Source organism: Astatotilapia calliptera, chromosome 1 (assembly GCF_964374335.1).
Source record: "Astatotilapia calliptera chromosome 1, fAstCal68.1, whole genome shotgun sequence".
Taxonomy (NCBI): Eukaryota; Metazoa; Chordata; class Actinopteri; order Cichliformes; family Cichlidae; genus Astatotilapia; species Astatotilapia calliptera.
In genome coordinates this window covers 40,712,582-40,733,251 of record NC_137422.1, presented here as the reverse complement: position 1 = coordinate 40,733,251, position 20,670 = coordinate 40,712,582, and the positions used below count along the sequence as shown (strand labels likewise).

General features: G+C 51.2%; 4 protein-coding genes across 11 annotated transcripts; 2 read left to right on the top strand and 2 right to left on the bottom strand.

Moving 5' to 3' along the window:
- Positions 1–2,155: 2,155 nt before the first annotated feature.
- ccne1 (cyclin E1) lies at positions 2,156–8,421 on the bottom strand. 3 transcript variants are annotated; one of them, XM_026177376.2, is made up of 12 exons: positions 8,285–8,421; positions 7,180–7,230; positions 6,922–7,009; positions 6,444–6,506; positions 6,175–6,341; positions 5,929–6,064; positions 5,549–5,695; positions 5,364–5,459; positions 4,642–4,776; positions 4,413–4,524; positions 4,170–4,327; positions 2,156–2,998 (listed from the first exon to the last, which is right to left on the bottom strand). In XM_026177376.2, the coding sequence occupies exons 2-12, from the start codon at positions 7,191–7,193 to the stop codon at positions 2,828–2,830; spliced, it is 1,287 nt and encodes a 428-aa protein (XP_026033161.1). In that variant the 5' UTR covers positions 7,194–7,230; positions 8,285–8,421; the 3' UTR covers positions 2,156–2,827. The 3 variants fall into 3 exon arrangements, with proteins under 3 accessions (XP_026033161.1, XP_026033151.1, XP_026033142.1); XM_026177366.2 differs by lacking the exon at positions 8,285–8,421 and adding an exon at positions 7,700–7,832; XM_026177357.2 differs by lacking the exon at positions 8,285–8,421 and adding an exon at positions 7,507–7,624.
- On the top strand, positions 7,278–14,554 carry LOC113027696 (uncharacterized protein F13E9.13, mitochondrial). 4 transcript variants are annotated; one of them, XM_026177390.2, is made up of 7 exons: positions 8,888–9,576; positions 9,749–9,912; positions 10,920–11,002; positions 11,091–11,271; positions 11,359–11,509; positions 11,993–12,120; positions 14,019–14,554. In XM_026177390.2, the coding sequence occupies exons 1-7, from the start codon at positions 9,395–9,397 to the stop codon at positions 14,207–14,209; spliced, it is 1,080 nt and encodes a 359-aa protein (XP_026033175.2). In that variant the 5' UTR covers positions 8,888–9,394; the 3' UTR covers positions 14,210–14,554. The 4 variants fall into 4 exon arrangements, with proteins under 4 accessions (XP_080157217.1, XP_026033191.2, XP_080157213.1 ...); XM_080301091.1 differs by lacking the exons at positions 8,888–9,576; positions 9,749–9,912 and adding an exon at positions 7,278–7,453; XM_026177406.2 differs by lacking the exons at positions 8,888–9,576; positions 9,749–9,912 and adding an exon at positions 7,935–8,072.
- Positions 14,245–16,848, bottom strand: LOC113027707 (tumor protein p53-inducible nuclear protein 1). Of its 3 annotated transcripts, none has more exons than XM_026177429.2 (4): positions 15,880–16,848; positions 15,218–15,361; positions 14,999–15,143; positions 14,245–14,880 (listed from the first exon to the last, which is right to left on the bottom strand). In XM_026177429.2, exons 2-4 carry the CDS (start codon positions 15,339–15,341, stop codon positions 14,652–14,654), a joined length of 498 nt encoding a protein of 165 aa, XP_026033214.1. In that variant the 5' UTR covers positions 15,342–15,361; positions 15,880–16,848; the 3' UTR covers positions 14,245–14,651. The 3 variants fall into 3 exon arrangements, with proteins under 3 accessions (XP_026033214.1, XP_026033224.1, XP_080157225.1); XM_026177439.2 differs by having other exon boundaries at positions 15,611–15,894; XM_080301099.1 differs by having other exon boundaries at positions 15,745–15,883.
- A 133-nt stretch (positions 16,849–16,981) lies between these two features.
- LOC113027721 (protein C19orf12 homolog) lies at positions 16,982–20,325 on the top strand. Its single transcript, XM_080301104.1, has 3 exons — positions 16,982–17,396; positions 18,497–18,682; positions 19,635–20,325. Exons 2-3 carry the CDS (start codon positions 18,523–18,525, stop codon positions 19,898–19,900), a joined length of 426 nt encoding a protein of 141 aa, XP_080157230.1. The 5' UTR covers positions 16,982–17,396; positions 18,497–18,522; the 3' UTR covers positions 19,901–20,325.
- The last annotated feature ends 345 nt before the right edge of the window (positions 20,326–20,670 follow it).

Below are 20,670 nucleotides of genomic sequence, written 5' to 3'. Positions count from 1 at the left end.
AGGCGACATGAATGCGATGAATGAAATATTTAAGAGTAAGAGAAGAGAAAGCGGGAGAGCTGCTAACATCAAAGTGTCTGCTAACATACACTGGAGCAAGTTGTTTACATGGGGCGGTGGCACGGCCCTGAGGGAGGTCTGGCCTGGTTCTGACGCCGCTCAGCTCGAGCAAACATCACTTCACACAGGCAGGAAACACCACCCCTCCACCCCCACCAGGAGCCCGGAGGCATCCACCACACTGCTTCTTCAGAAGCCCGACGTGGATCCCGATCCCCCCGATCCGCAGCTGCTTCTTTTTTTCTCCAGCACATCTCCACGTGAAACTTTAGAAACCGTGAAGAAAGCAAAACTCCAGCCCACCCAAACTGGCCTCACAAACATATAAATACAAAAACATCGTCTGATTCTGAGCGGCTCACGGACGCTGGGACTCCAAAGGGAACCTGATAAAAAGTTTGATTAAAACAGCGACAGATCACGGAGCTATTTTCATGCACCTGTGTGAAGACATGAAACCAGGCGAGCAGATCCACAGCTCCTTCGGCACATAATGAGACCAGCGGTCAGGCCTTTTTACCCTCGAGAGGCTGAAACAAGCCCACTCTTCACTAAGACGATCCTGAAGGAGCGAGCGTGCCTTCCTGTGGGGTCAGGATTAAGTGAATTCCTGAGTGGGAAAATTCACAGACACTCCTGGAGGTGGTGTTGGTGCAGCAGCAGCTGATCGGTGACGTCACACCGCAGTGAAGCGTTTTTGATTAACGGTCCAAACTGGCGGCTCAGATTCAAGGTGATTGGCTGTAGCTGTTAGCCTCCAGCACTCTGAGCACTGACAGAACAAAATCAAAAACCTTTTAAAATAAACAAACTTTAACAAAGCAGCGGTTTCAGGAGCGGTCCGGGTCGGGGACCTGGAATGGCAGAAATTTAGACTTGTTAAAGTTTCTGATTGCTTTTAGAAGAACTCGTCAGCCCTCGTCGAGCACATCCATCATCTTTGAGACGTCCACATTGCTCTCCATCCGAGGAGCTCGTGTCCCCAGAGCCTGACAAAGTGAACCCTCGGTCTGATAAAGCTGAGCTACCGTCATCGAGGCTCACAGACCGGACCAGCACGCTCTCTGCTTTAATCTGCTGGTTCATGCTGTGTTTCCAATCCAGAGTTCAAAGAACAGAACACGAGTTTCTCCACCCAGCTGAGTCAGGTTCAGGTGACTTTACCTGTGCCCGCAGGTGCATTCTGGGAGTCCCCCATGAAGATCAGAGTCACGTGTTTGTGTTCTGGAGGGTCTGAGCTTCAAATTAAATCTAAAATCAGCACAACTCACATCAAACTGTCAGCAATGTGAGAGAAACAGAGGGCAGAGATAGTGTCTGTCTCCTGTTTCCACAGAAGAGGGGCCTGAAAACTGAAGGCTCTGCCTCCCATTCTACTTTAAATACTCTAGGAACAACAAGTAGGCCTGCAGAGCGAGAGCGAAGGAAGCCAATACAGGAGAAATCTGCTCTCTTTCTAGTCCCTGTCAGGACTCTTGCTGCAGCATTTTGGATCAGCTGAAGGCTTTTCAGGGAGTTTTTAGGACTTCCTGATAATAATGAATTACAGTTAAAGGTGTAGTGTGGGCCACTGACTCCTGAAGGATGTAAAAGGTTCAGACCGAGCTTCATGGTCTGCATGTTTCCTGCATGCAAAAACATTTCAGATCAGAGGAAAACCTGCAGAAGTGAGATACAGACATGTTTTAACCTCTCAGTCTTCTGCTGTGTAACACCCACCTCCTCCTATCCCAGCATCCTCCTGTCACACCAACCCTCTGCATGTCCTCCTTCACTACATCCATGAACCTCCTCTGAGCTCTTCCTCTCCCACCCTCCCCCCTCAGCCGTCCCTCTGATGGACTCGTTTCTGATCCCGTCTCACTGCCAGTCAATATCAGAACATCTTCAGTTCAAGCTCTTTTTGTCAGCATCACTACCGTTGTGTTATCCTAACACCTCACCTCCTGTTTGAATGCAGTGAACTCATGTTTGAGTGCCAGAGATGCTCTTAGAGTTCCCGTTTCCTTCCTATCAGCTTAAAGCGTCTGACGGTGTCACAGTGCCACCTGGTGGAGCGCAGCCTGAGCTCGCCCATCTCACACTCATCACGTCAAAGAGCTTAAAAACCTTTATTGGAAAACATGTAGCAGCATTTCATTAAAAACAAACAAAACAAATCATGTAGAGACATTTTTGGGATAAAAAGGTCAAAGTTCAAGACAGTCAACATTTAGCTTCTGAAGCCCGGCTGGTTCACCTGTCCATCAAGGTAGCCAAGCTACTGGTCCCCAAGCAGAACATGGCCACACTGTGCCCATTAAAAAGGAAAACGCGCGCACACACACACACACACACACACACACACACACACACACACACACACACACACACACACACACACACACACGCAGTTCCCATCATGCTCAGCCCACTTTATAGCAGCACGTAGAGCCAAACACGACCCTAGAAATAGTTTGGGGGCAAATGAGGCCACTAATAGATTTAAGCGCGCTCGCTCGCACTAAAGGTCTCCTCAGTTTGGCCTCTGCATAGAAAATAAAGGCGTGGTTGGACTTGATCCGAGCGTTCAGCAGCACCGCTAATAAAAAGCATGAAAACAAAGTCTCTTCTGCTCGCGCTCAGACCGAAGCTTAAGCACGTCCCCATGGCGGTGACGCGTCTCCTCGCTGCTGTTTCCCTCCCTGGAATTAAAAATTTAATCTCAGCTGAAACTCAAATCCAACACGCCGAGCTTTCCTGTCCCGCCGGCGTCAGCAGCGCTCTGCTACTGGGGGGGCGGAGACTCCATGCTGGCTCTGATCTTAACCACGGTGGCCTCGCCTCGATCCGGCTCTTCGGTCTTCTCGCTGCTCAGGGGCGGAGTCAAGACGCCCGAGGGGACGGGGCAGCCGCCGTGACACTGCAGCTCCACCTCCTGGTAGGAGTACGCCTTTTCCTGTAACACAGCAGGAACACGCATGTGAAAAAGCACACGTTTGGACCTTTTTCCACATTTACTACATCCTGTCCCCATCGACACCTGCGGTACACGCCCAGGAGTCTACATAACTCCGCCCTCTATCTGCCACCTGCGATGACCGCTCAGGCCTTAACCTCGCTGCAACCCATGCTGGAAAAAACGACCTAAGTTTTCCTCGGCTCTCAGGAGGAAACGGAAACAATCCTGAGCAGTTTTCTGGATCCTGTCTTTAAAGTTTTTGTGTGAGCATTTAATGTCATTTTTTTCAACCATTAAAGCGCCGATCGGTCATCGCCGCCGCGACGGAGTTCTTCTGCTTCGAGCTCGTTTAACCAGAGGTGGCAGCGCGTTTCACGTTTTTCTGCCGTCGTTCATCATTTTTACAAAATTATTCTGTCTGAATTTCTGCTCTGATATTAACGCTTTGGGGGTCAACGCACACGTGGGCGTGTCCTAATCACACGACCAATGTAAGGCGACATGGAGATGCAGTGATCTATAGACAAGTTTTTAAACTTCCCCTTGTGGGACTAATAAAGGTATCTCATCTTGTGTCGAGAGGCCACGTAGATCCAGAGATGATAAAAAATCTCTGGATCTACGTCCCAGCCTGCAGGCGTCAGGCTGGGACGTGCTCCTCTGTCTTATAGTGGACAGAAACTATTTTTTGGAGCGGCACAAATACAAATAAAACTTGTGTGACTCTTATTTGATGCAGAACAGCTGGTTGTTCTGTAAATACTTTGAAATGGTTATAAAAAATATGCTTGGCTGCATTTTTCGGTAAATGGCTGCAAAAAACTTTTTTATTTGCAAAACTTGTGCATAGTTTTGCAAACTTACAATTTATATTTGCATTTCAAGTTATGAAAATTATTCTTTAAACATGTTTGTGTTTGTTACAGTAAAAAATAAAACTCTGATTTTATGTTTGTCTGATTTCAGATCAGTTGTGTTAACACGGTAAACTGAGACACGAGGTTGTCCTGAAAGAACGAAACCAAACAAGGCGAGAAGCTGTTTTAAAGGTGAAATAGTCAAAAACAGCCGATTGTGCCCCGGAGCGACAAACTTATCAATAAAGTTACAAACCGGTGACTGTGAGGGGAAATAAACAAACGCACGCACACACAGCTGTTGGACCTACCAGCCAGGTCACGTAGGGGGCGTGTGTCTGGATGTTGTGCATGTCATCCGCAGAGATTCCCGGAAAAGTTTTCATCGGCGAGCTGCCGACCTCTCGCAGCGCCATCGCAAACGGCACCATCCACCTCACGCACTCCTCCACCTCCACCCTCTTCAGAGCTGCACGGACAGAAGGAGGAGGAGGTGAGCCGGGGTGGAGTCACACCAGCAGGGACAAACAGGAAGTGTGGAAAAGGATTTTTACCTGACACGGTCTCCACCAGCTCCAGGGACGAGAAGTGAAAGAGCACCGAAGCAGCGAGAACGCCGTTAGAAAACTCGAGGCAGCGCACGTCCAGCATGCACAGGTCCAACAACTGAAAGCAGACGCACCATCAGAGACACTCGGCGGGAGACAGACGGTCCCACCTCAGCGAGAGACGCTCGTCTCCGAGCACATCGGCACAATTCATTTATGGTAACAGACGGCGTACCTCTGCGATGTGCGTGAAGGTGGCCTGCGGGTATCTGGGGAGGAGGAGCTCGTCCGCGTCCTTCAGGTAAGCCACCTGCATGTAAACATTGAGCCAGGACACGGGAGTCTGTGGGCTCAGGCTCCACTTCAGCTCCTAGAGAGAAGACGAGTCCACGTTAGACACCCAAATCTCCCATCTGACGCAGGTTTAAGGGCTGCGATGACAGAATGACATCACGAAATGATGCGTTCACAGCTTTGGCCGTTTGCTGGTTGTTGAATAGTTTTGTGAGCTTTAACCTGAGATTGTGTTGTTTCTGACGAAATACATTTATATGCAAAATAGATCCAGGATTTAAGGAATCGAGATCACTTGATTCAAACTAAAATTGATTTTTTTTTTAACACAATGAGCATCATTAAACTGCTCAGATGGCTCCGCCCCTTCCTGAGCCCGGTTCTCCTGGAGGTTTCTTCCTGTTTTTCCTTCCCACTGTCACCAGGTGCTGGCTCATAGAGGACCGTCTGGCTGCTGGGGCTTCTCTGTACCTGACCGTATAAAGCACCTTTGACGCTGCATAAATCAAGCTGAATTAAATGGACCAAACAGTGAAATTGTCACCGAGTCTTCAGCTGAGAAACCAAAGGAAACCTGATGACGCCACAGAGGCCGTGTCTCACAGGTGAGGACACAGGTGTGCTCAGAGGTCGGTTAAGGCCGAGGCAGGTCGTGCGTTTTACCTTCATGACGATGATCTCCATGCTGAGGATCTCGTCTTCTGTGCAGGCCTCGTCTGTCACGTAGGCAAACTGGTGGACTTTGGGAGGATACATCTCCTGGGAGAGAAACATTTAAAGATAAGAAACGCAGCAGACACGCCGCAACAAAGCACCCGCACGGTACCGAAGAGCTCCGCCCTCCCCACCTCGACTTTGGCGGCAATGAACAGGCAGGTGATGCCGATGAGCTGCAGCGTGGATTTGAGGACGTTCCTCTGGGTGGCCATGAAGCGATCAAAGTAGTCCTGAGCGAGGTGGTACGTCTCCCTGTGCAGCCTATAGACCTCGCTCACCTGACACACACACACACACACACACACCTTGAGTACATTAAGGTGACTGCATCTTTACTGTTTATTCTTAGATGAATGATTTCATGGTTTCCGGGACGCCGAGCTGCGTCTGCCGTGGATCGTCCACAGTAAAACCTGCAGCCTGAAGCTAAAGGTTAGCGTAAAGCTAAAATCTCACGTATAGACACACCTGAGATCAGGTGGTGCTGCAGGTTCACAGACTCAGTACTGACCTCCATGAGCCAGTCCAGGAGGATGGCCCTCATCTTGGGCTGCAGGTGTGGATGTTTGTCCATCATGTGGACGTCTCTGGTGTAGGACTTGTCCTTCTCCAGCATGTTGTTCCACACGGCGTCCTTACTGGCCCAGCTGACAGACACAGAGTCAAACAGATCGCTGACACGGGACAGGTACAGGTGACAGATTAAAGGAAAACACCCCCGACCACTGAGGGCTGAGCAGCCATCAGCACCACTCACCAGAGCGCGGGCAGTGGCGCGTGGTGCACGGGTGTCACACATGTGGTGTGGAAGCTGTAATGAGGAAAGCTGGCGTTGACCAGGGGGACGAGCGGGCACTCCTCCTGATCAGGCGTGGAGATCCACCTCTGCGGACTCACGCGATCAGCTGCAGGACTCCAGCCCGGCTGGGAGACAGGAAGAGCTCGGTTAGAGTCGAAGAAGGGTGGAGGAGGAACACACGCCTCCAAGACTGTGGGCGTGGAGTCGCTGCAGGTAATTAGACCCACCTCACACTCGCGCTGCTTCTTCTTCGTCATCTCTGCTACCTCCTCATCCAGATCCGGTAAAACCTGAGGAACAAACAGAAAAGAAGGAACCCTGGAGTTATCGTTCTCATGCTTTTGTTATTTGGAGGCGCCCCTCCTGTGGACCGCGCTTGGTGTCAGGTGATCAGCCTTCAAATCGTCTTCCTGGCAAAGCTAATAAGTTAGGGCTGGATCAGGTGACCGCTGACCTTCGGGCTGCAGTTACAAAAAACCTGAGCTTAAAGACGCGCTCTGCGCCTCCGTGCTGTTCACCATCTCCCCTCAGATGAAGGCCCACTGCTTCTGTCAGCTCGCCTCACTGTGGCTCTAATATGATGTCCAACATTGTTGGAACCCTGCGTGACCCTCTTTGTGACAAAACACATCAATGACCCACCCCAGCAGAGTGTGTGTGGGGGGGGCCCTGCTGGAGCCTCTGTCAGCCTTTCAGGACACTCACAATAGCAACATCTGCCTTCCTCTTCCTCGGTCGGACTGTGGTGTGTTTGGGGGCCTCGGCAGGAGCACTCTTCGCTTCTGTGTCTTCCCTGAAACAAGCAAAGCAAACAGCAGCTGTTAGCGAGCGCTGCCATATCCACAATCAGCCGAACAAACCCGGGTTAGCACGGGTAAACGCTCACACGGTCCAGAAACAACAGGCTAGTTAGCCCGTGAGGCTAAAGCTCCTGGTGGCTCTTCCTGCGTGGGCCAAACTCACCGTGTTCCTCTCATTATAGTCGGGGCCGTGGAAGCGTCCGTGGGAGCAAACCTGTGGACGACAAACGACTTGAAATTTAGACTTAAACAGCCGTAAAAGTGCGACGTACAGCGGCCCCAACCCCCACTCCGAGCCGCCTTCCTCCCGACAAAGCCCGGCTCAGCCTGGCGCGGAGAGCGGGGGCAGCAGGCCGCTTCCAAGTGCCCCCAAAGCCCCCCCACCGGACCTCGGAGACCCGGGAAACTGCCCCGACATCCACGCCACACCGAGCAAGGTTGGTCTGAGGCGGCCACGGGGCTCGGTTAACCGAAAACAGCGATATTTTACCGAGTCCGGCTGCACATCATGGCCGCCTGATGCGGACACGGAGCGGCCAACAAAGAGCCGAACCCCCGGGGGCTGTCCACGTCTGGACCGGAGACCGTGGGGGTTTAACGTGGGAGCCTGGGTCACATTACGCTGCAGGCAATCAAGCCCCAATTCTACTCACGCAAACTTTTAGCCAGCTGCAGAAACTCACCTCAAGTTCCTCCCTTGAAGTTCACCCTGCTCCGCCGAGAGCTCCAAAGGAAGGTTTAACCCCGCAGTGGGTTCCCCTCGGGTTCTCCAAGTGTGTTCTCCAGGTGTGTGCTCTCTGTCCTCCGGTGCTCTCCTGCTCGCGGTGCCCGGGATTCTGAGCTTAGGCCGGGCTAACTGCTCCGAGCTGGCGCCTCGCAGAGCGCAGATGAGCTCCACGTCAGGAGGCGTAGATTCCAGTTGGCGCTAAATCTCCACCCTCTGCGCCGCTTTACAGCCGCATTGAGCTGCGTCACCTCAGCCGCTCACCTGTGCAGGGCACGCGGCAGGTATGCTGGCTGAACTCTACGCGGATGGTCGCGAGCGTGAAGGAAACGGTGAGTTTTTAGTTTTGCCGGTAAAAATGGGGGCGTGAGTGCCGCGCTGACAGCTGCGAGGGGCGGATCTTCGCAGACCGGAAGCGCTCGGGCACCGCGTGGCTGTGTGTCAGATGTAAACAAAGGCAGAAGCGGCGCAAAAAGACGCGGAAAACGACGCAAAGCGGGCAGAATGACGCAGCAAGTGAGCGAGCGGGTTCCGTGCACGTTACCTTCAGTGTCTGTCACGGGACCGGGTTGTGATTCAGCGGGAAAATGAAGCGTATCGCCTCCCACATGTCCACTGCGGGCTGCCGTACTCGCCCCGCCTCCGACCGTAACGGAGTGACCCGCTCAGCCGCCTCCGGACTCCTCCCCGGGCTCCCAACTTCACCATTAAATCTGATAAAGTGGCAGGAGGCGAACCAACCTTTGACGTCAGCAAATCTGTGGCTGCTGGTCACGTGATCACATGACAGCGTCCTCACACGGTTGTTGCTGCAGGCTGAATATGATAATTCATTAGGCCGTGGTTTTAATAACCAGCTTATACAGGAAATGCAATAACGTCACATCGGTACCATCCTTCCTCCTGCTGCTGAGACATGACCCGTAACAGAGCTCAGCATCTGCATTTACAAATACAGCAGCACAGGTCAGGACAGTGGAGACTTCCACGATGATCCCTCTGAGCTGTGGGAAGCACCGAGGCTTCCTCGTGATTTACAGACAGCTCTGATCATGGGAGGAGAAATGGAGCAGGAGTAATCCTGAAGGAGGAGCCTGAGCAGTGCTGTGGAGGTGAGGAGTAACAGGCAAGGTCACCAGTATGAAGCGTGAGGTCGAAGGGTGTCAGTGTGTACGCCCCACAGGGTGGAGGTCAGAGGGGTGGAGGAAGGTACAGAAGGTGTGATCTGAGCGAGATATGAGACTGAGGTGGTGTCAGGGAGGATGTAGCTGGACAGTATCGGATGGTTGACTGCAGGGTGACTTTGGACATCAAGAAGAGCAAGTGAGTGAAGGAAGGATGCTGGGAAAGTAAAGCTGAGGGAAACTGCAGGGAGTGTCCTCTGGACAAAGGAAGGAGGACAAGGAGGCTTGGTGTGGACCCAAAGCAATGAACGGTGCACTAGAGAGGTGAAGAAGGCAGGGCGGAGCGGGTGGAGATGAATGTCAGGGGTGATTCGTGACGGAAGGGTAGCAGCACGAGACAAAGGGAAGGTTCAAAGACAGCAGTGAGCTCTGCTGTTTGGAGATGGCAGAGGATGAGCTGAAGATGTTCAGACGTTCACTGGGAGTGAGAAGGAGGAGTCCATCAGAGGAGCAGCTGAGAGTCAGAGAGGATGAGCTGGTTTGAGCATGTGCAGAGGAGGGAGGGTGATGGAGCTGCCAGGCGCAGAACGACTGCTTTGAGTTTCCTGCGGTCGGCACGGAGCTTCGAGGTTTGCTGCTATATGAAGAATAGAAGTTTTAATAAGTGGGTGAAAGTGGAGGAAGGTGAGTCTGAGAGGAAACCCAGAGCCAGGTGAGTGCAGACAAACATTAATGGTTAAACTTCAGCTTCCTCAGAGAGCGTAAAAGTTAAATAGATGAGACACGTCCTGCTGGCCCTGATTTACAGCCAGGAAACTTGTTCCAGAGATGATTGTGTTCGTGTCTTCGGTGAAGCTGAAATACTCTTTTTGTTTGGTGAACAGAACAAAGTCGACCTTTGGTCAGTCACATGACCCCCTCCTGAGAACGACACAAACAGGTTTCATTCTGTGGCGTCTGCACAGAAAGGGAAGGATGAAGTTTTTGGAGCTGTTTGGGCGTCTAAAATCCGTCGTTATCGGAATGATTCACGTGAAAGCGTTGCCAGGTAACAGAGTCCACCTGTCGGCGTCCTCCAGGTTCAGGTGAAGTGTTTGGTCGTGGCAGGGGGAGGTCAGTAAGAGCACAGAGGTTTGCAAAATGTGGTTTCAGGGTGAGCTGGCGTCCAGCTTCGCGTGGGCCTGCGCGTCATCAGGTTAAGACAACATCGCACATTCTGATTGGCTCAGATTTAGCTGATATGTGACATTTTCCTGCGTACGCTGCGCTCAGACATGAACTTGATTAAGTCAGACGTGTAACATTTCAGCCTCGCACACCGGTGTGGTCGCCCTGTGACGGGGCAGTTAAACTTTATTTAACCAGGACAATGTGAGTCGAGATCAAACATCCCTTTTGCAGGCTGAGACTCGCAGCAGTACGATCGACCTTAACTTCATACGAAGATACACGGCAACAAAATACACAATAAGTACATCGATGCAGACGATGACCCACCCTGAACCCTGAACCTCGGCCCCGTTCTCCTGTCCAAACAAGGCCTGCTCTCACTTTTTCTGCTGTCATGACCTTTGACCTTTCACACACTAACACACACTTTCTGCACGCTCTGACCTTGGGGTAAACTTGCTGGGACGTCCACTCGTAGGAATATTTTGGGATTGTGTTAACAGACCTGAACACGGTCGCCCTGCAAACAGACCAAAGCTCTGCTTTTACAGAGGCGCTCACACCGCTGATGATCAGTTAGTCAATAACCTGCATCGATTAGCAGCAGCTGATAGTTTCTCACACGCTGCGTTTTGGTTTAGTGTTGAATAAATAATGACACGCTGTAAATATGCGGTGTTTTGTTGTTCGTCCAGGTGATCATGGTTGTGTCCTGATGTGTCACCAGGTGTACTCGTGACTTTGAGTAGGAGGAGCTGCAGAGAAAAACATCACAGTTTGCGCTCGTATTCTTGTACATGCATGATGTGCACATCGGTGCCCACATCCTTAAGTGTTGAGGGTACTCTTTGAGACCCTTTATAACAGGCTCCTCCTCTTCCTCAGGTAGCCCACTGGGCTCTTTGAAAATGTCTGAAATCAGCGAGGCGGCGTGCCGGGAGGCAGCGATCTACAGAGACGCAGCGGTTGTACGTTTGTGCACGTTGTTTGCGTTCCTCACAGCTCTGCAGTCTGCACAGGCGAGGCGCTAACCAAACCTCCAATCCCGTCTTTCAGGATGGACTGATCGTTGAAAACATGCACGATGTGCCGTACTCTCTGAGCGCGGGCCCCGAGGTGAGCGCCTGCATGACCGCCGTCTGCTGCAGCGTTAGGGCCGCCTGTCCGTCCCTGCCTATAGGAGCGCAGATCCTGACTGCAGCCAATCAGCAGGCTCTGGCTGTGGCTCTGGCTTCAGGTTCAGTTGTTCATTCAGTTCATGTTGATGTGTTTGGAAAGATGCAGGACGTGTGATCAGCACGGTGACGGCGCTGTGTGCTTCCAGGCCTGGACTTCATCAGGGCTGAGGCCTTCGTCTTTGCTCACGTGGCAGACGAAGGCCTCCTGAACGCCGGCGCCGGGGAGTTACTGCGGTACCGCAAACAGATCGGAGCTGAGCACGTGCAGATCTTCACCGACATCAAGAAGAAGCACAGGTGAGGTCACCTGCTGTGCAGTTATAGTAAAGAATGAAGTACTCAGTGATGCAAGAAGACGTGAAAACACTTCCTGTGTCTGAGTACAGCTGCAGATAATCAGGATGAGCGGCCGGCCAACAGTCATTCATGCCTGTCACAGCTGAGCTTTCAGGCACTGGGACGTGAATGGGGCCAGCCTGGGCGAGAGAGGTGTTAAAATGTGTGTCAGCACTTTGGCGAGCTCTTAGGCCGTCCTGGATGTTGCCTGGACCTGCGGCTTTCATGTTGATGGTCCCCTGTGGTGTCCTTCTGGTGTCTACTGCAGACACACTGAAGGGCAGCTCACCTGCTGCTGTGGGAGGAGCATCCACCCCACTGAGCAGCAAATCATGAAACTTTCACACACCTCACACAAGGTTTGATTTCTATTACAGTGCAAACCACTTATCATCTCCAGTGTGTAACATCCACACATGCCTCTGTGTGTGTGTGTGTTTCCAGCTCTCACGCCCTGACGTCAGACGTGAGCGTCGCAGAGACGGCGCGTGCTGCTGAGTTCTTCCTCTCAGACGGCGTCATCATCACAGGAGCAGCCACAGGACTGCAGGCCGACCCCGAGGAGCTCCAAGGTCCCGCCCCTGCCGCACACACACACACTGTCCAGATGTTAGCCTGACTCTCGTCACTCACTGCATTTTATCACTTTATCATCTACAATCAGAATCCTAGCAGCTTCTCGCTGCAGAATATAAAAAGGAGACATTACAAGGATTTTTATTTTGAAATTAAAATCTGAAGTTAAAATCTCAGGTCAGGTGACTCCTGTTAGAGCTGCAGAAAGGATTCACCTGCATGCAGCACAGAAACAGCTGATTGGCTCTGCAGGGTTCAGGTGTGTCTTCATCAGCTGTGCTGCGTGGGCGGATGCACACTTCTCTTTATTCTCAGAACAGTATTTCACAACATATCAGACATTTTTTTAAGCCCCCTCACCTCAGGTCCTCCTGCTTTTACCCCGTTTGTCCAGAAGAGGTCCCCCTCACCCCGAGGGAGAGAGGGCCGCGGGTCGCACTCGAACCACTGAGCTAAACCGGCGCCCAAAGAGTCTGAATTTTAAATGTCACACTCACAGCAGGGGGTCAAGCCCACCTGAGCTGTTTGTGGGAGGTAAATCCACTCGTTTTTCCCTCTGTGTCCTTAAGTGATCAGAGTAGAAAAGAACCAGTCCATTTCCTATCGAAAGCTTAGAAATGAAAGTCATGGCTCCACCGACATTCACTGAGATAAACCCAGAGCTATACCTGCCCTCAGGTGTTACTGATGAGTGCCGTGTTTTTGTGCTTCCTCATCTGTAGGTCCATTTCCTGTTTAAAACATTTAAGCAATCAGCGTTGAGGTGCTGCTCTGCAGCTTCATGCAGCTTCATGCACAGGACCATAAATCCTGCAGTAATCAGTCAGTAAGGTTTGCATCAGCTCAGGTTACTGAGTCTGAACTCTGCACCGCGTCCTTGCAGCAGCAGCCAGGATATTTATAGCAGCCGGACAATCAAGCCTGTAAACAGTCTGAGGGCTGTACATGCCACTGCTGCGCGCGCGCACACACACACACACACACACACACACACACACAGGTGCTGGTCATGTTCAGACACATTCACCAGGTCACGCGTGTGAGCGGAGGTTCACTGAGTGCAGCTCTGCAGGTGGTGAAGGCGTCTGAAGCGTATTTTCTATTCTGTCACACTCTAATGTGTCAGTCTTATATCTGCCACACCCCTCTGCGCACAGGCAGGAGACTCTGGCAGGTCAGAGAGGGCACGCCTCAGGTGAGCAAAGTCATTATGAAGCCAGAGAATATGCATGCAGTGAGCCTGTTTGCACACACACTGTCCTGCACCGACCCAAAGGACCTGCGCAGCATGCAGTCAGATACCTTTGAGCTCCAAGGAGTTAGCACTCGGTGATGATGTTTATATAGCAGAGGCTGCTCCAGGCGAGATAAACAAACCACGCATGCTAGCAGCGGCTGCGTTTTAGTTAGCAATGCTTCAACCCAAGGTCCAAACAGCTGACAGTAAACGAGGCAAACGTATCAGAGACACGGCCCAAAGACCAGGTCCCAACACGGAGCCAGGAAAACACTCGGACTGTGTCAGGGAACAGAAGGATCATCAGAGTGGGAACAGGTGAGACTAATCAGGGTGGGTCACATATCGACTGAGAGGCAGGAAGTAGCACCACAGCAGCCCTCACCCCGACGCCTCTCTGTGCTGAGTCCAGCCTGCAGTGCGTTTAGTAGCGATCTACTAGATTCCTTTGTAATATTCAGAGGTTTAAATGAAATCTAAATGATCTAATTCAAATTCTAAACCTCGTTGCTCACAGCCTCAGGTGGACTTCAGGGTTTGTAAGTCTGGAGGGTTGAGATGCGTTCGTGTACTGCTGGACGGTGGGAAACGAAGCTTTCGACTGCTGACGTGTTCTTAAATAGAAATTCATTAAAGTGATTTTTTCTGTTTTTCCAGACGTTTCCCAGTCTGTGGGAATCCCCGTGCTGATTGGCTCAGGAGTGACCTATGACAATGTCGAGAGCTACCTGGATGCAAACGCGATGATAGTGGGCTCCCACTTTAAGCTGGGCGGGCACTGGGCCAACGAGGTGGACCCGCAGCAGGTGAAGAGGTTCATGGGGAAAATCCGGAAGCTCCGGCAGTGAACGAGCCCCCACCCTGAAGACACGCAGACCGCAGCTTTAGAAAATCTCAAAAACTTTATTTTGCTTTTTTAAAACATTTTATAAATACACACAAATAAAAATTAAAATCTCACATTTGTGTCAAATAAAAAGTAGAAAAGCAGCAGGAACGCTGCAAAGGTCAAGAGGTCAACTCATCACACACTTTAACACGCAGAAGAAGAAGAGCGAAGCCGCCAAAATGACAGATTTGAACACGGCGACAGAGCACGAAGCTCTGACATCATCAACATTAATCTGAGCAGTGACTGTTCTGCCGCGCGGCGCTCGCCCTGCTGACAATAAAGTTTACAGAAGAATGAAAAACGTGTGGTTCTTTCAGCTGTTTGATTACTGCACAGGAAGTGGTGAATGTCACGTGATGTAACGGCGAGGTGAAGCCTGAGCGGCGCCGATATTGGAGTCAGTAGTTGTAGAGACGCTGGCAGGGCTGCTTGAAGTGTCCGTAGCGCCGCTCTGCAGGGCAGAAGCGTGTCTTGGTGAGGTTCTGCCTGTGAAGGGCGCCGCGGCTCAGCTTCCTGCCTTCAGCACGGCTCCTGGCACGCTGCGCCGCCGGCAGCTGGATGTTGTACGGCAGAGGAAGCCCCCAGGCGGCGAGACGCCAGGATACATGCCGCCTTACCGCCACAGGCCTGGAGAGACACACAGGAAGCCACATTATAAACCACGCCCACCTGCCCTGCTGTCTTCTTCTGTGTTTGTAAAACTGGTTTCAGATTATCTGAATGAAAGCATCGTCAGCATCATAACCTTGAGGTTTCCTCTTCATCAGAGCCCGGCTCCTCCTCCTCGGCTCCACCCACCCCGCGTCTCATCTGGTAGACGGACATGCTCGGGTGTTCGATCAGCAGGTTCTCGAGGAGGTCCCCGTCTGGAGCCGACAGAAGCCCGTCCTCTGCATGAGGACCAGAGATGTTTAGAAGCATCGGCGCTACAGCGTGTACACCTGAAGCAGGTTGACTTTCTCACCTGGCAGGGTAACGATGACCCAGCCCTCGTCCTCGAACTCCCGCAGCGTCTCGTGTTCTTCTCCTGCTGACTCCTGGTCCTCGCTGGCATTCCCGATAAGCTGAGCAAGAATCTTTCCGATCATCCCGACGTTTCTGACAGCACCTGTGGATAAAGAGCAGCACACAGGTGAGATCATCACAGGTAAAAAGCTTCCCTCATGACGCCGAGGCCTCAGAAACCTGAGCAGCTTGACCCCAGGTGATGTTCCACAAAGACAGGAAGCCGGGTCGTGACCTTTCACCTCCTGTTTCCACATTACTGCTCAACTGCAGTTTATAAGATCCTAAAATAATAAAACTTTATTTTCTATTAAACTGAGAACCGTTGTTCCTGTGCGTTTGTCCTGCTCACATGTTGACTGCAGCTCCGCTTCATCACGTGACCCTCAGCTTCATCGTGTTTACAGAAACATCTGCGCGTGAAACACAACAGAAGTGCACGCACTCACTAACAGACACGTGCCTGTGTGTGTGTGAGAAACAGACCTCGGCAGGACTCCGTGTACCTCCAGCTGGAACAAGCACCCTGCCCGTGCTCAGGTACGGCGGAACAGAGACTCTAACACTAACCGCGTGCAGGTCAAAGGTCACGCGGGGGTGTAACTAAAGATTCAGACCCACCTGCTCCGATAAGTCGATGTTTTCGCTGCTTTGAAGCTTCCGGTTCTCTCTGTGCTTGTTTTCATCCACAGGTTGTTTATCTCACACAGGCTCCTCCCCCGCTGCCTCAAACGTCACCAAAATCCACCCAATCAGGCGGAGCGTATCTCACTGCATCACACGTAAACAAACAAAGCCCCGCCCCCTGCCCCGATCCTCGCACTGAGCCGAGTTCAGCCGGGCAGACCCGGAAGGCCTGAGGTCACTCCTCAGCGTACCGGTCAGGGTCAGAGGTCACCGGAAGCAGGTTATCTGCTCGCTGGGTTAACCCGCGCGCTCAGCGATCTGGAGCTCAGCAATCACAAACACGGATGAGGGTAACGTCTTTGTGGCAGTGTGACGCAACAGGAAGTAAAAATAGGAAGAAAGCGTGAAATAAAGATGCAAATAGCATAAATGTAAACATGTCAGTGATGGACGCGGAGGCTGCTCCAGCTCGCTGTGCCGGTGCTTGGACCGCGCTCTGTTTCTCTTTATGAAACGGTGATATTAGGATGCGAGGAGGTTAAATAGTCCCTCTGCTCTCAGACAGGAAACAAGACAAACAGGATTCAGACGCAGGATCAGATATGAATGTTTGTGACAGCTACAAGGTCCCGAGTCCCACATTCACCCCACTCGGGGCGTGTGTGGGACGCAGCTTCAATGAAACAAACGCTTCACATATTAAAACAAAGGGGGCGGCGCCTCCTGGTGGCAGCCGCAGGTACTGCAGGTGAGGACAGCGAGGTCCGATTTACTTCATTTTTCTTCGATTCAGCAGAAGAAGAAGAAATGAGTCAAACATAAAACACAGAAACGTCCTCTGGTCTGAAGTTCGGTAACATCCGACCAAACAAACAGCCGAAGGAGGTCAAAGCTAAACAGAATGAATACAATAAGAAAATCAAGCAGATAATTAAATATCATAATATTTAATAAAGTAAAATGTGAAGGACAGAGCGAAGTGCACAACAATTTAAAACACAACATACGAGCAACACAATGAACAATATACCACAATATCAAAACAATCTAAATCCTTATATACAGAAACGACCACAGCGCGCTGCAGGATGCTGGAAATGAACCGAGCTGACTTTCAAAACACGAAGAAAGAATTTAGTTCTTTTTTCTTTTTAATTCAAGCGACCAATGTGGAGGCTTGGGTGACGTAGCGAGCTGCAGCGACCAATCAGAACTCTCCGTGTAGAAACTTTGTTTGAAGTTTCTCCGGTCTCCGGCTTGTTTAGTGCGCATGTGCTCTTTGAGCATATCAAACTTTGTGCGCATGCGTTCGTTAAATAAAAGTAGAGTGAGATTAGAGTGTGAGTGTTTTAACGTGAGTTCCTGAGCGGACCGGCGCACCGGACCGTCTTCTCTCCGTTTCTCCGGTTTGTGTTCAGCGAAGAAGAATCAAACAGGCTCGTGTGTTTCCTCCTTCATTGATCTGCAGAGCCGGAAGTTGTCTACAGTTTGCGGACAGTGACGGACTGAAGGTAAGCAGAATGTGTTCCGATCAGCTGTGTGACCTTTGACCTCTGCAGCCTCACACAGAGAGGGGAACGAGTCTGAGTGTTCGGTTAAAAAAAAGTCCCGAGTTCGCAGTTGAATCCAACCGGTTCAGATTATCCGACTCTGTGAATCAGACAGAGCAGCTGATGTTCACGTCCTGACTCTGTAGTTACTTCTTGTTTGCCGGTGTGCTACACCTGTCACTGCCGAGCCCGTCCCACCAAACTCCGCTCAGAAACCGTCTAATTTAAGTCCAACTGCTGTGATTGTGCCCGACGCGTTTACACGGAGCCTGTCCTGAACCCGGAGCTCTGACAGCCCCCTAAGAAACACGAAAGATAACGCAGCAGGGCCGTGGATGTGGTTTATTCGAGTAATTATAATGATCACAGGCCGTCTGATGGTTTCAGGCTGTGTTGGAAAGTAAAAGTGAAACCAAGCTGTGGTCCTTTCCGTGCCTCGCGTGTCCGTGACAGTTTTATGCAAACAGGCTGAAGGTGGATGACACTCTGCTCTTTGAATCTCACTTTTCTTTGTTACATGTCACAGTCAGCAGCTGATGGAAAACTGAAACTGGTTTTTATTTTAGGGTCAGACGTGCTGCTTCCACTTTTGTGTCTGTGCTGCATTTCTACGGTATGTTATTTCTATTCATGCGTCATCATACAGCTGCACATTTGGCACAGGTGGATGCTGGGAAAGGTGGAGGTGGAGCAGAAGGAAGAGAAGGAGACGCGAGAGAAATCGCAACCGCTGAGCAGCGTAGGCTCGGGTTGGGTGGTTTGTGTGGTCGCAGATAGACACGGAGTCAGTACACACGTGACCTCGTGTCGCACACGCGTGTGTTACTGTGACACGCTGTGTGTGACGTTAGTCACCGCTGCCTCTCTCACGGAGCTCACACACTGTTGCATCAATGATGCAGCAACCACAGAAATGCGATTAAAGATGTGACAGCTGCGACACGCTAACAGCAGATTTACCTGTGAAACTGTGACGCTGGCAGCTCACCTGTCCCAGGTGTGCGTCGCTGTGTAAGGAATAACCACTTACACTCATCTTCATTTTTGAACCTTGTTTTCAGGAAAGACACCACGTGGAGTCGCAGAGATGCCCACCCGGATGGACGACGTCATGCGTTTGTGCTGTGAAGTGTCGGCTCACGAGGAGATCAAGGTCGCCGTGAAGAACTCCACCAAAGGGGCGATGGTGGCGGGAGGATCTGCGTTTGTGGGCGGGCTGCTCGGCGGACCTCCGGGGATCGCTGTCGGTAAGTAGAAGAAGAAGAAGGAGGAATTAAATCTGCTGATTCAGCAGAAGGAGATAAAAAGACATAAAAGGAAACAGAGGAGGACGCTGGGTTTGAGTTTGTCGGTTTAAACCTGACTGTGGACGAGGCCGCGTGTTTGCCACAGCTGTCAGAGTAATAACACGCTCTGAGGATTTGTGCTTTTTGTGGTAGAAGGCAGTAAACACGAGCAGGTTCGAGTCCTCTGCAGTAACTGCAGGTAAGAAGACGTTTGGAGGCTTTAGTTGCTGCAGTGATCGTCACGCGGGCAGCCTCAGTAACCTGGACCAGCAAAGTCCTCCCCACACAGCAGCCATCTTGAAAGGCCTCTGGCGTTATGTAAATCGCTTTGTGTGGCCGACAGGAGAGTTAAAGCACACCTGTGTGAACGAACAGGTAAACGACCTCAGTGAAGGCAGAGCCGTTTCACATGTGTGACGATTATTTTTAACCACACGCTGAATTTAGTCGTTTGCATTGATGGAAACACAGACGCACTTTGTTCACCAAAGTTTGTAAATCTGATAACTTGAGAACGAGGCGACGCAGAGTTTAAAATTCACAGCACGGTGCGTGTACTAACATCTCATTTGATAAGAGGTCAAGGTCAGAGGTCAGGTTTTCTGAAACTCTGGCGAAGCCCATAATTCAACAGGGGAGTCACAAGTTTGTCCACCAGGAGGCTTTATGTCCTCACAGGTGCTCACATGCATGGCCTGAAAGCACACGCCTTAACACGCTCTGATCTTAACTTTTCCATAATAGATATAATATAATCAATCAATAAATGTATTGATGTGAACAGCCTGTGTTTAAAGCTTTAGACGTTTAAAGTTGGACGTCGCTGACCTCGGCCACAGCTGTTACTTAAGCCTGTTTACGCCTGTGTGTGCGCCTCTGACGCGCTGGTGTTCTTCTTCTGCATCTCTGTCAGGCGGCGCCGTCGGCGGTCTCCTGGGCAGCTGGCTGACCAGCGGGCAGTTCAGACCTCTGCCTCAGATCCTGATGGAGCTGCCTCCCCCGCAGCAGAGGCAGCTCTACGAGTCCATCACGGCCGTCTTGGGGAACCTGGACTGGACGGACGCGGCCCAGCTCGTCTCGCTCGTGATGGGGAACTCCACCCTCCAGCAGCAGGTCGCCGCTGCCTTAATTAGCTACGTCACCAAGGAGCTGAGAGCGGAGGTGCGCTACAAGGACTGAGGGATGGTTCCACGTGGACCTGACCTTTGAACTGAATCACGGACGTCTCGCAGCTCACACAGACGAAGTTCTCAGCAATGTTTGTGCAGCACTGATGTCTTTGTTACTTTGGCTTTTTTAATCCCTGAATGGGACCAGCGTGTAATTTAATCTGGATTAGAAAATCTGCTCATCCGCACACTCTGCATCAGGGTCTTTTTAGAGTGCTCCTGCTCTCAGATTTCAAGCTTTTCATTCAATATTTGTTCAGCAGCTTTGATGACTGACAGCTCAGCTGGTACACTGTAAAATGATTACTCCCCCCGAAGACCGAGGGCTGGTACTACACCTCTGATGTTTTTTATCATGTTTTTATTGCAGCGTGTTATGACATCATTGTGACACTGCAGGACGTTGCATTGGACAAATAAAAACTGTGTTGTACAGCTCTCTGCGTCGCCTGTCACACAACGCATTTCTCATACTACTTATTTAATCTGTCTCTCTTCCACAGCATGTCTTTGTCCTGTCTTCCTTCTCTCTCTCCAACCAATCACAGCAGATGGCCCCGCCCCTCCCTGAGCCTGCTTCTGCTGGAGGTTTCTTCCTGTTAAAAGGGAGTTTTTCCTTCCCACTGTCGCCAAAGTGCTGCTCATAGGGGGGCATATGATTGTTGGGTTTTCTCTGTGTGTGTTATTGTAGGGTCGACCTGACAGTGTAAAGCAGCTTGAGGCGACTGTTGTTGCGATCTGTATAAATAAAATTGAATTGAAAGGTCAACATTGACCTTG

Excerpts from the sequence above, each read along its gene's own strand:
- ccne1 (XM_026177357.2), bottom strand. The coding sequence starts at position 7,526 with ATGATGTGCAGCCGGACTCG. Across the intron at positions 4,777-5,363 it reads TGGAGATCATCGTCATGAAG|GAGCTGAAGTGGAGCCTGAG; the intron begins GTAAAACGCACG and ends TCTTCTCTCTAG. Across the intron at positions 4,525-4,641 it reads CCTTCACGCACATCGCAGAG|TTGTTGGACCTGTGCATGCT; the intron begins GTACGCCGTCTG and ends GTCTGCTTTCAG.
- LOC113027696 (XM_026177390.2), top strand. The coding sequence starts at position 9,395 with ATGAGCTGGTTTGAGCATGTGCAGAGGAGGGAGGGTGATGGAGCTGCC. Across the intron at positions 11,003-11,090 it reads TCTACAGAGACGCAGCGGTT|GATGGACTGATCGTTGAAAA; the intron begins GTACGTTTGTGC and ends CCCGTCTTTCAG. Across the intron at positions 11,510-11,992 it reads GACATCAAGAAGAAGCACAG|CTCTCACGCCCTGACGTCAG; the intron begins GTGAGGTCACCT and ends GTGTGTTTCCAG.
- LOC113027707 (XM_026177429.2), bottom strand. The coding sequence starts at position 15,341 with ATGATCGGAAAGATTCTTGCTCAGCTTATCGGGAATGCCAGCGAGGAC. Across the intron at positions 15,144-15,217 it reads GGTCATCGTTACCCTGCCAG|AGGACGGGCTTCTGTCGGCT; the intron begins GTGAGAAAGTCA and ends GTCCTCATGCAG. Across the intron at positions 14,881-14,998 it reads GATGAAGAGGAAACCTCAAG|GCCTGTGGCGGTAAGGCGGC; the intron begins GTTATGATGCTG and ends GTGTCTCTCCAG.
- LOC113027721 (XM_080301104.1), top strand. The coding sequence starts at position 18,523 with ATGCCCACCCGGATGGACGACGTCATGCGTTTGTGCTGTGAAGTGTCG. Across the intron at positions 18,683-19,634 it reads ACCTCCGGGGATCGCTGTCG|GCGGCGCCGTCGGCGGTCTC; the intron begins GTAAGTAGAAGA and ends CATCTCTGTCAG.